This window comes from Scophthalmus maximus, chromosome 21 (genome assembly GCF_022379125.1).
Source record: "Scophthalmus maximus strain ysfricsl-2021 chromosome 21, ASM2237912v1, whole genome shotgun sequence".
NCBI lineage: Eukaryota > Metazoa > Chordata > Actinopteri > Pleuronectiformes > Scophthalmidae > Scophthalmus > Scophthalmus maximus.
In genome coordinates, this window is record NC_061535.1 from 6,212,330 (window position 1) to 6,224,928 (window position 12,599).

A 12,599-nucleotide genomic window follows, 5' to 3' on the forward strand; every position below is an offset into this window, starting at 1 on the left:
CATTTCCAGTCCGGTGTTGCACTGGCCCAGGCTTGAAGAATGGGCCTCAGCGCTCCGGTGTGTCGCAGTCCAGGGGGCGGAGACTCTCAGGTTGGGGGCGTGGCTACCCCAGGTGCGGCTTCATGTTTCGTGACAGGACGCCCGGGTTGTGACTGGCTCGTTCAGAGCCCGTCTGAAAGGTTAAGCCAATCCACTAAATAACGACTTTGTGTCTCTGTTTCACTTTTTGTGGGCCGGCAGGCACCCCACATACCCCAAAATATGTGCAAAAAGGCTGAAAGAGTGGCTTTAGCATAATATGTCACCTTTAATTTCTGAGGGTCTATTTGTGGCCCACAGTGGCTTCATGGAGCCTCATTTCTCTTTAAACACAAATTGATTTCACAGACAAATCATCCGAGCATGAATCTCAGACCCTCCACCTGCTCCCCCACTGCATTTCTGTCTCCTTTTCCCCTTTACATCACACTCCGTGTTTCCTCCATCATCTTCCAAAGTTCTCTGCTGCTATGCATGTGCATGCACATATATGCATACACACTTATACCTATTCTTGCCTGATGTGTGTGATGGCGATGGGGGAAGGGATGCTACCATAGTTAGAGGGAGGGCAAGTTGCCAGTAAGAGGGGAAGTAAAACAGTGAAGGCCAGAGGCATCTGCAGGGCGTAACAGGGCAGTTTCCAGAAAGCCTGATGAGAAGGGAAATTGAAGAGCTATTTTCATGCCACATTAAGTTATACCAGCCTTCCACTATGGGCCTGAGCTCAGACACAGGAGGCTTGCCCCTATTGTTGAGGCTAATAATCAACGCAATGGAGTTATTACTCAGCACTGCATTTCACAGGCCTCACCTAGACAGCATCAAAGGCGGGGGCAGGGGAACAGGAGAGGAGGGGGATGGGGGGAGACATGAATTCCAATGAATTGTAACATATGCTGCTACCTCCAGCTCAGCATCATTCATTTAATGTGCCTCAAGTTCAGTTCAATGAATTTCTGGATGAATGGGATCAAAGTCATATAGGGACAATGTAAAAAAAAAAAAAAAAATTAAAAAAAGAGAAGGGAAGGGAAAAAAACGATTGGAAAAATAGAAAAGGGGAATTTCCATTACAACATCCCTGATGTCTGTCCACTGGCCTTAATGTGACAATAGAAGCTGTTGGGTGCAGGAGCCCGTTACATTGGCTCTACATTACTCTATTAACATGAACACTTCTCCACATCCCACTGCTGTCACTCTGGGGCGACATTACAGTGAAATATTAAGCCCCCTGTTGTGCTTAAACATGCCTGTCACTGCTACGTAATGTAAGCACATTAACAATATGGGAAGGAGGGAGGGGGGGGGGGGGGGGTGAATAGAGGTGATAACCAAAGCATTATTATGTAACATGTTCCAAAACGCCTGTCAGTTGAGTCCCGGGGGAATATGTCTGTGTGAAAAGATGATGGTATCAGGATGTTAACAGTGTGGCTTGTCAGCCCGGGGAGACAACAGTGGTAAATTGTTTTTGTCGGAAATTATTGATGCCGTTTGTTTGGGTTGTGTCTATGATGTCTACAGACATCTCACTGCATATACTCCTGTGAGTATATGCAGCTCTATAAGAGGTTGTATATGTTTACAGTATGTGCTCCAGCTCAGTAACATACATTCTTATTGCACGCAAATGTGAGCAACTTTATGAACACATGGGCATGTGGTTTGTCATTCCTAAAATATGTATATGTTTTGTAATGTTGAGACAACAATGCACACGTGATGATGTAATTTCATGCAGCAGCTGTAGAATTAATAACTTTGTAAAGTTTAAAGTGGCAAAAGTCAATATCTATAGTCAACATATCAACAATTGACTATGTGAAATGTTAAAGTTATCGTCGACAGTAACAAACTGAGGTTTCTCTCAGCTCTATGAAGTGTTTCATGAAGCATCATTTTCAGTCGCAGCAGGCAGCTTTACATTACATGAGCTAACGCACATGGCACACGTGCATGTAGAGGTTTTCATAATCAACTTTTGCTAGTTTAACGGTAGAGAAAAAAAAAAGGTTGCTGTACCAGGCACATGGTTCAAAATGGTTGTACTCACTCAATTAATCATAGGAGTGTTTCGGGCATGATGTGCAAAGCACCATCTTCTGTTTCCTTCAAATCGAGAGGGGGGAAGCACCTTGGCAGATTGCCATTTCAATGTTGGATTTGCCTGGTAGTAAGAAAGATTGCTTCTCTACAGAGGAAACAGGACACCTGTGTGTGTACGTGCGCTGTGTAACAGCTTGTGCAGGAGTATATGGCCGTCTTGATGATGTGCCTTTAAAATAGCAGTGAAATACTGCAGCACTGACTTCAGATCAGGTTCTTGTTGTTCTTCGCTTTCCACTGCCTCAAGATAGAAATGCCCAACAATGCACCTGAACACAACTCATTTTAAGACCAACACACTGCACAGTAGGTGGAACAGGCATTTATGTTATGGCTGAAATAATGATGAAACTGGAAACAGGTGTATGGGTGGGCGGGGGAGATCAGGGGTTACTGCAGGGCAGGTGGGAGTCAGAAATCAAGTACAGGTAACCAGTGGAAGGGACTGAGGGCATCTGGTGGGTCAGTGGAGAATGGCAGGAGAGAGAATGACTGCCCTTATGTGTTAATGTGAGCGTGACTGGTTGTTTGTCTATATATCTGTCAACCCTAGAATAGACTGGCAACCTGTCAAGGGTGTACCCCACCTTTTGGCCATTGTCAGCTGGGATTGCCCCCCTCCCCCATTTTTATATGCCATAACTCACCAGAATCTAAATGTTTACAGTGTAATTATTGGAGCTCAAATTAACACACAGCACACACTATATAACACATGACTGTTTGTTTTACATAATGCGAAAGACACTTTTCTTTCAACATATGACAGCTGCTAATTCTGGAAGGAACCGGACGTCCCTCACTAAAACTTTGTTGGTTGAAATGATCAACAGTAGTGGAGGCCATTGCGTTTGATTGCAAAGAGTCTTTATTTATCCTTGTGTTCAAATACGGTCCTCTCTCAGCACGATCATCTAAGAAGCATGGACACACAACAACACACAACTCGCACCAGAGCCTGAGCATCCTCAGGTGGGATTCGTCTTTTGTACCAATTGAAGGGGAGGGGGGTGACTTGAAGGTCAAGTGACCAAGAGTCCTGTTGTACATCACATAATCATATTTTCTCTGCGAACATTTGTTGCATTTAGTGACAATGACATCTGCACATAAAAATTATATATATATTTATATTTATATTCATATATTTATAGATTTGCCTTTCTATCAACAATTCATTCTAGTGATTTTTTACCTTGGTTTTTCATGTTGTAAAACTGGACAAACTGTCAGTAGGAATGCCTTGTTTGGACACTGTTTTTTTATACAGGAACGCACACCCACATACACGCAACAGAGGCATACACACACTACTACACACATGCATGCATAGATACGCTCGCTCAAGTTTACGTGTACACACATGGGCCACACATTCGGTCACATACATGCACACGTACACGAACGCGCACACGCACACACACGCACACTCATGTGTCCACTAACACACACACACACACGCCCGCCCGCCCACACACACACACACACACACACACACACACGCCCGCCCACACATGCTCAGCAACCTCAGAGAGGCAGGTCTGTACATCAATGGGAGGGAGATGTTACCCATGATCCCTAGCAATAAGTATGTCTTCACCTGATCAAAACACAAGAAAATTAAAATTAAAAAACAGCAGAGGGAGTCATCCGGTCATGGTCTATAAACTTTGACAGAATGTCCCTTTAAATTCCACTAGGACTGGTCCGGAGGTGTCAAAGTTTGGCACAAAGTTAAGTCTCTTTCTCTCTCTTTTTTTTCTTCTCTACTGTATATTGAGATGTACAATATCTTGTTGGACGGACCAGTTTTTATGCTTGACACTGATGATGAGAAACCAGTGAAAGTTGACATGGACAAAGAATTGTGCTCCCCAGAAGGAAAAGACAATCCTTTCCAAAGCGTGTGGAACATACACATGTATTCCTTAGGCAGTGGAAAATAACTTGTGTTGACAGGGGCTTGGGAGCGATGCTGCTCTGCCAGTCTGATGCTCTGGCAGCCTTGAACTGCTTTTGACGTTTGAGCATATCCGCAGAAAATTAAGTTGATGTAGAGAGAAAAAACACGAATACTGCAAGGCTTCCTCTTGGGCTTGGACAGGGCAAAAGCAAAGGTATCCACTGACATCCATCCTAACGATTTGTGTTTTCCTCTTTTTTGTGTTTGCACTTCACTTCATTTTTGTTGCTTTTTGTTGTTTCAGTTGATAGTCAATCATGGGGGGAAAACAAATCTCATCTTCGTAAGTGGCCCCATCAAAAACATGTGTAATATACACTCTATATCACCTTTGAACTTTATACAGAAATAAAAATGCTTTTTTTTTTTAAGTGAAAATTTAGAAAAAGTACAAATAAAGAAAGATGCAAAAGAATGGTCACAAAAAATTAGTCTCTTGAAGATGACATTCCTTGAAAACAAATTCAGAAGTCTCAGTAGGCAACAAGGCCATCGGATCAAAAAAAGGGGGATAAAAGCAGTGCTACTTTTGTCACTTGGGTGAAATGGTAAACATCCAGGTCTTGTCTTGTGTCTGATGTGCTTTCATCTTTCTCTGTGCTTTTATTCTTCCCGACCTCCTCAACAACCCTCATGCCCTCTTTGTCTCTCTCCATCTTCATCAAAATGGTCAGGCCACTTCCTATTCCTACAGTCATCTGCTTCCCATTATTTTTTGATCCCATCTCTCTCCTCCTCTCTAGGCCTCTGTGTGCTCTCTGCCTGGTCCTTTTCTCTCTATATTCCCATTGCCCACTTGTCTTTTACACTTTCAACACACTTCATATCTACTCCCACCTGCTCCTTATCCAATCACCAATACAATGGAGCTGACTTTGAAGAAACAAAGTGGTCTTAAAAAACAAAAGAGGAAAATGTTGGCATGCACATGCACAGTTTCTCGACCCGATTTTCCCTTCTTTCAGTCTTTCACCTTACATTAAAGGAACACTAATTTCCTGCCGTCGGCTACAAGATACCTTTTCAATATGCGATTGCTGTCACCTTCTGTTCATTTGCTGCTGATCTCTTGCAAAATAATCCCTTATACACAAGCATACAAAGACTCTGTCCTGCCCCCCACCCCCATGATTATTTTGTAACTAGACCCAGGAGTCAGGCGAGGCCGGGTAGTGGCTGGTCTCATAGTTCAGTTCGCTGTATGGCCGAGAGGCCGAGTAGAAGTCTACGTAGTTTCCGGTGGATTTGAGGCCCAGATGCATGCGCAGATCTTCCCGTGGGTCCCGGGGCGGTCCAGTGGAGTTCGGAGGCTGCTGGGGTTGGGCCTGAGGCTGGGCCTGCACCTGTATCTGTGGCTGTGGCTGGGATGGAGCAGGTGGCGGCGCCTGGTCCTCGTAGTAGACCTCGTCGAAGCTCCGGCTCTGGCTGTGAGGCGGGGGCTGCGGTGGCTGAGGCTGGGGAAAGGAAGGAGGGGCAGGGTAGGGGTCGTAGTCTTTTAGCACGGCTGCTGATGGGCTGTCCTGTTGGAGCTGAGGGGGCACAACGCAGGGTTGGGCTGGAGTCTGGTGAGGGACCGGCAGTGATACGGAGTAGGAGGTGAAGGAGGGAGATGGGGAGGTGAGGGTAAAGTGCAGTAAGCAAGAATGGAGAGTCATAGAAATGTGGGTGGTGGAAGCAAAGTGAAAAGAGTGGAGGGGAAATAAAGATTAGAGGTTAAGAGGACAGGTAGTGTGCACATTGGGAAGAAAGTTTTGAAAGGCAAGCAGCAAAGGTCTAAAGGCTCAGATAGGCATCAACTGGGAGGGGACTCATGCTGTGAGTTCTCCATTACATGCAGGAATTGAAGGGGGCAATTTATCTCTTACACTTTTACAGGCTAGTTGTGTGTGTGCATGGAAATGCAGTCATGCTTACACAACTATTTCACTTATTTAGTTGGACAGTGGTAAAACCAAAGCTTGTATTGAGATACAGAAGAACTCAGTAATTATGAATTCAAAGATAAAGGACAACCAAACTTTAAATTCTACTTTTGCCAGTTAAATGCCCTTCCTTCTTCACCAGCAGAGTCATTAAACAGAAGCAAATAATTAGTGCAGTCAAACGAGGCAATGATTTTAATTGCCACACAGTCGGGTGTGGTTTCAGGTTGCGGTCGTTTTGCACTACTTCGGCTGAGGGTGTGTCTCCATCACACACTTATCTTATCACAGCGAGACACCTTCTGTGTGCATGTGTGTGCCGCTTCCATCCTGCTGCTATCTCTCCTAGTAACCACTTTGTCATGACAGCATATGCCAATTTATAAGAGCCCCAACGACGCACGCACGGACACACGCGCGCGCGCACACACACATTTGTGATTTACATGGCAGAATAATTCTGGATAATTTGTGGTCGCCTGATGCACATACACAAACTGACAGTGTGGCACTTATATTAGGGCTGAGGCATTAGGTGCATTTGCTTAAACCTGCTGTGTGAAAGTGTGGGCTATAGTACATTTAGTACTAACTCACCTGGTTCTGCTTGATATCATCAATGGCAGTCAGGTAGGAGTTTCGGAACAATGTAGATGTCCCACACGATACTTGAACTGGATGAATGAAATATCAAAAGAACAGAGAAAGACAACACCTTCATGTCAATGAATGATAAAGATCACTAGTATCAATAGTACTGCTAATAATCATGACAAACCCCCCCCCCCCCCTCCACAATAGGCTTGGTTACAAATCAGCTAATTAAAATATAAAACATTTTCCTGTAGTTTGTCTAAAGCCCGGGCAATTGGTCCGTCCCCACTGAAAGGCAAAAGGGAATAGAGAGAGAAAGAAACGAGTAGATAAACGACACAATGGAAGAGAGAGAGAGAAAGAAAAAAAAAATCGAAAGAGAGCCAGAAGAGACAGAAAGATACTGGAAAGAGACCGGCAAAGATAGAGAAAAATCAAAGTCTTTGAGCCAGGGAAGAAAAATAGTTTGAGGTTGAAAAAGAGACAGATAAGAGAAGTCAGGAATAGGGAATGAAAATAGAAGAGAAAGAATGATAAAGACAGGGATAAAATTGAATAATTTAATTCTTCTCTCTCTCTCTCTCTCTCTCACAATCACACACACACACACGGAAACACACCTGCCATGCCGTCTTTCCGGGATGTGTGCTCTCCTTTGTTGCTATGGAAACCTGCGTTGGTTGCCGTGGAATCGTAGTCCATCTTACGTTCTTTCAGACTCATCATCTCTCTGGGGGAGGCTGGAGCGCTCGCTAAATGTGCACACATGCAAAGGCACGCACGCACACACACACACAATTATAAGAATACAGAGTGAGAGGGCACATGCTGCCGGGCTGCTGGGTTTATTGCTCATATGTTGTGTGTGTCTTCCAAGGTGCACAGTCATTATTCATTATTTAGCTTGTCAGCATTAAGTGTCACCTTCAGCCTTCTGGGAATTCACACACACATACACCAGTTTTTAAGACACATTATTTGAAAATCAAATTTCACATCTGTTAAGCATTTCTTAAATTCAGAAAATGTATTGATTTTTGCTTAAAGCTCATGAGAAATATTCAGGTCTGACATTGGAAAACTATTCAGTGGCCCTCAACTCTGCTTGTGGCAAACTGCACAACTCGAGACTGGAATCAGAGTTTAATCAGAGTTACTCCAACAGTTAGTTTGTCATGCTCCCAATTCGCGCTTCTAAAAAGAGTTGATACTGGATTTTATTTAACACTTAATGATGTGTTGGTGATTTATCCTCAAACACTACGCTATTGAAATAATCTATTTTATTTCTTCAATTTAACCTATTTTTTTCTGTTCCTTTCACTTTTAGACCAGATATTTATTGTCACACACACGGATATCAAACTGAACATGCCTGTGTGCACCCATACATACTGTAAACACGCATGCACACATACTGTACATTCAATGTCCCGCCGTGCTCTCTTTTCTTCACACACTCTGCATGTCACAATGTAATCCCTTTACGGCACACTTGAAATGCTTCCTCAGTTGCTCTTATCTTCACACACTGAATTGCCAGAACCCTACCAACCTGTGTTATCAGCCCCTTCAGTTTGCTTAGCTAAACACTCCTGCAACTATCCACCATTCATATAGTATATGTTATATACTCAGAAGAGAAAGACATTGAAAGAAATAAGCACTTTGGACCCATTCAACCTGACTTTGAGAACTACAGATGATTGTAGGACTGTAACTACTGAAGAGAAACACATGACTCAAGAGTATGTTAGCCCACCTAACACACACATGCATACTGTAAGTTAATGGAGGACACCACTCTCCATTGCAGAAGCTTAAATATTTCATGTGTTTCTGAACAAACTGTTCTTAAAGAAAAAGTACAAAAGTGCTAAAAGCCTTTGTTCGATTTCTCCTATACTCTGATATAATAATTGCAGGGTAAAACTTGACTAGGCAAAATAGAGTAAAGGCTTTTAAATATTTCAAACAGATTTTTGGAGTGTATCGGAAATTCACTTTATGTATTTGAATATTAAAGAACCACATTTTTTAATGTTTGACATTAAAAAAGCAAATAAGCATTGTAATCCCTTATCTTTCTGCCCCCGGCTTTCCCTGCAACGTAACAAGACGTAGGTTGCACACACATACACAAATGGCAACAAATTAAAAAAGCATATACGTATGATAAGCGACCATTTGGCTGTGGTGAAGGAAATAACAAACTTTTTGTAAAGCAAAGGAAACCGGGACAGCCGTGAATTGTCCTTGACACCTCTGATATTTAATTATTATCGTTTGACACCTTTGCAGCACATTCACTTAAGGTGGGTGCTCAAACCTGTCACAGGCACCTCCTCCAGAGACAGAGCCATCACTAGTGGTTACAGTTACCGTGGGGACCTGGCTTGAAACTGCAGGGTATGACGAGAGCTTGGGAGACTTGTTTTATCAGCGCAAAACACAGCAGGACCCTGTGGGGGTAATGATGGATGCAAAGGTCTCGCTCTCCCTTTGAATCCCCCTCCGTCTCTCTGCCATCCTTGCAGCTCCTAACCTCCCCATCTTCTTTCTCTTTCTCTCTATCGGTTTTATCACTCTTCCCTCACACTAACTCTCCTCACTCCTCCTCCCTCAGTGTGCCTGCACACCATCATTACTCCTTCTGCTTTGATCCGTCTCTAAGGGGCTGGATTGCAGTCTGGCGCGTATGCAGAGAGGAGATACGGATGCATACGGGTCTGTGTATATGTGAGAGTGTGTGTGCACATTGAGGCAGCCTGTAAAGAGGGAGAGATCAGAGGGAGAGGTGAGAAGAAAGAGGGATTACTGCAAAGAGGAGGAGGAGGGAGAGAAGTATGAAACGGGTGATTGAGGGCTAGACGAGAGGCAGGGAGGTATGGAATAAGGGATGGGAGTCATTTCAAGCCATTTCCCAGTTTACCCCAAACTTCTGCATATCAACAAATTCCTCTATGCCCTGTGAAATCAAAATTCCTTTAATAAAAGGGATTGTTCCAGTCCTTGATCATGATTGGCTGCGCTGTGATTAGAGCCGATGGCCAAATACTCAATAAACACACACCTGTGAGTACATTGCATTAGTATCACTGCACCAGTAATGAATCCATTCAGTGAATGCACAAAGGAGCCTATGGGGATTCGGGCTAGAGCAGCCAAGAAACTTGCTGCATCCTCTTGCTTTGTTGGACATACTTTGTTGCTGCCGCCCCAATCCACCAGACTATTATCTCCAACACTGTATTGTAAGTTAACGATGTTAAATCATGTTAATGCTCAAATGTGAATCTTTCCTGCAATCTTACTGACGTCCTAACTACAGTGACAGTAGATGCTGGAGAAATATCCTCACTTATACCCGTAGAGTCAAATGTACACCAGCAAGGAGTGATGACATAGGCTACTTGAACAGTTGCACAACTAATGGCAATATGATCACCCCAATCTTTAAGCATGGTTTACACTGTGTCTCTGTGCTGCTTGGCAATCTTTCTTTTGCTGAAGAACTACAGAGCCTGGTGGAAAAAAACAACATTTTTTGTCGTCCATAAATCACTGCATTTTGTTTGTGTTCTTGTGTTTTTTTATTTCATGGCACATCACCATGAATATGTAGTAACCATTTTATAAAATTAAAAAGCCCCTTGAGGCCACCGTTTACAGAGAATTTGGCTAAGGGGGTCTTAGGCATTTTGCTTTGTGTCGTGTCTGAGAACACCCCTGAGCTAAGAATGCCCCCTTAGCTGTCCTGAAAATCACGGTACACCACGGCCTCTCTCAGCTTATTGCTTTAATTTTCAATGTCGCTGGCCAAAGTCAAATCCTCATCCTTTACTTCTTCGTCTCAGCATTAATCATCCCTCAATCCCCAATTTTTCTTGCCTCCTTGCTTTTTCTCTTTATCTCCCTCTCTGTTTATCTCATCCCTCCCTCCCTCTTTCACTGTCACGCACACACACTCACACACACACACAACCACACACACACACACACAGGCACGCAGGCACACACACACACACACACACAACCACACACACACACAGGCACGCAGGCACGCAGGCACACACACACACACGCACACGCGCACACACACGCACACACACACACACACACAGGCGCACACACAGAGTTTTTCTCTCCCTCTCTCACTTCCTCTGTCTCTCTCCTTGAAGACCTCTCTAAGCTTGCAGGAAGGAAAAAAGTACTTTTCTGCCTCATCAGCCTGCTAAGCCTGGTGTGGAGAAATCACAGCTACAGGCATCTCCAACTGCTGATGCTAACAGCTAATGCTAATGCACCCTTCGCAAAGCATGAAGGCCAGCGGGCTCCAGCTTAAGGCTAATGATAATCATACTTTTGCATGAGAGCCTGTGGGCGGCGGAGACTGACACTAACAGCTATTGAGCCTTGATGTAAAGACTGATTGTATGGTAAATGTTGATGCTGCTGGCTAATGTCTAAATTATTGCACATCAGTGTCTACTGTGCCTTTCATGTCTTGTAAGACATGCACCTTTATTGCTGCCTATGCCTTTTGCAGGTCTAAATTAATAATCTAACAAGTGTGACTTTTCTCATTAATGTAGTTTGACAATGAAGATTTGTAACTTAACCAAATAGTTGTATAACTATATTTTGAATGCCTGTTATCCATCCATCCATTATATCACATATTCTAGGGGATAAGATGCTAATTCATCAAAATTAATTTGCTGGAGCAAATTAATTTGGGCGAGAGGCGGGACTGCAGATGGTTGGCCAGTCTATCACAGGGCCACATAAATCATCTTTGTATTGAAAGTGTCATGTGTGCCTCACCAGAGCGATTATTCGGGGACGTCCTGACGGGGGAGACGGAGGGAGTTCGAGAGGAGGAGTAGGGCCTCTGTCTGTCTCTCTCTATCGTTGAGGCAGAGCCTACAAAGTGATACTGGGAGTATCCATCCTGCAGAACAAACGCACAAAAACAAAGACACAAATTACTACCATTTGTGATAAAAAAGCTTTACCTTTGAAACATTCGGCTGTAAAAAATGTTCATGGAATAGATATTTCAAAGAATCTCAAGTGGCTTTTCAACAATGTGTTCAACACTGATTCAATATTGATTAATCACAGAAATATATTTGTTGTGGTTTTGAAAAACAACAACCTTAAAACCCTCATTGAACCTCATGTGATTTGCTCCTTCGAAAGTGTAGAATAACTTTTTAAGGCAAAAGCTTTAGGCCATTTAGGATTTCTCTGATTCACAATTTTGTACAGATGAAATAATGAACACAATGTTCTAACATGTATGATAAAATGCAACTTGTAAGGGGTTACAGTTGTGTGTAAACTTCTGCATTCTTTGACACGACTCACAGGAAACCTCAGAAACTATATTTCACTGTTGATTTTCTTGAATTCAAAAAAATGTGGGAAGTTAAAAATGTATTCAGGACTCTGAAGGACACTGACAAATACACAGCGCACACACACAACGGTCCACGCACCATAAATCATCAAAACTTGCATCGAGCCTGAGCTTAGAAAATATCCTACTCTCCTTGTAGAAAAAAAAATGAATACAACTAACAAATTCACAAGCATAATTACTGCCAAGCTAGTGACTTTGTATGCGTATTAGTTTAGCAGTGATTGGAGCAAAGCCAATTTCATAGGAATGAATCTTGAGCGTCAACAACAATCACAGAGCCGGAACAAAATTCAATTTAGCATTAAGATAATTGGGTACCTCTGAACGCAAAGTGTATCAGATGATAAAAAAGATAATGGAGACGTGTTCTATCATAGCTTTTACGGTCTGGGGGCCGCAGTTATGCCGTGGGAAACTGGTTGGACTGTGGTGACTGTGAGTACATGGGAGAGTTTCATCCCTTCGGTACAGTTAGGCTACAGAGGACGTGATGGGCAAATGAGCAATGGAGGAGATGAGGCAGAAAGAGAGGGAGGGGTGA

At 43.3% G+C, this 12,599-nt stretch overlaps 1 protein-coding gene across 3 annotated transcripts in view; it reads right to left on the reverse strand.

Annotated features, from left to right (window-relative positions):
- Positions 1-3,001: 3,001 nt before the first annotated feature.
- The window catches only part of ctnnd2a (catenin (cadherin-associated protein), delta 2a), a 192,047-nt gene continuing 182,449 nt past the window's right edge, over positions 3,002-12,599 (reverse strand). The window contains exons 22-25 of one of the 3 annotated variants that reach the window (XM_035619639.2): positions 11,458-11,584; positions 7,251-7,382; positions 6,634-6,710; positions 3,002-5,568 (exon numbers count right to left, since the gene is read on the reverse strand). In XM_035619639.2, the coding sequence (XP_035475532.2) occupies positions 5,257-5,568; positions 6,634-6,710; positions 7,251-7,382; positions 11,458-11,584 (648 nt within the window). In that variant the 3' untranslated portion in view covers positions 3,002-5,256. Of the gene's footprint in view, positions 5,677-6,633; positions 6,711-7,250; positions 7,383-11,457; positions 11,585-12,599 lie in introns of all 3 variants that reach the window. The other 2 variants (XM_035619638.2, XM_035619637.2) reach the window with 2 other exon arrangements.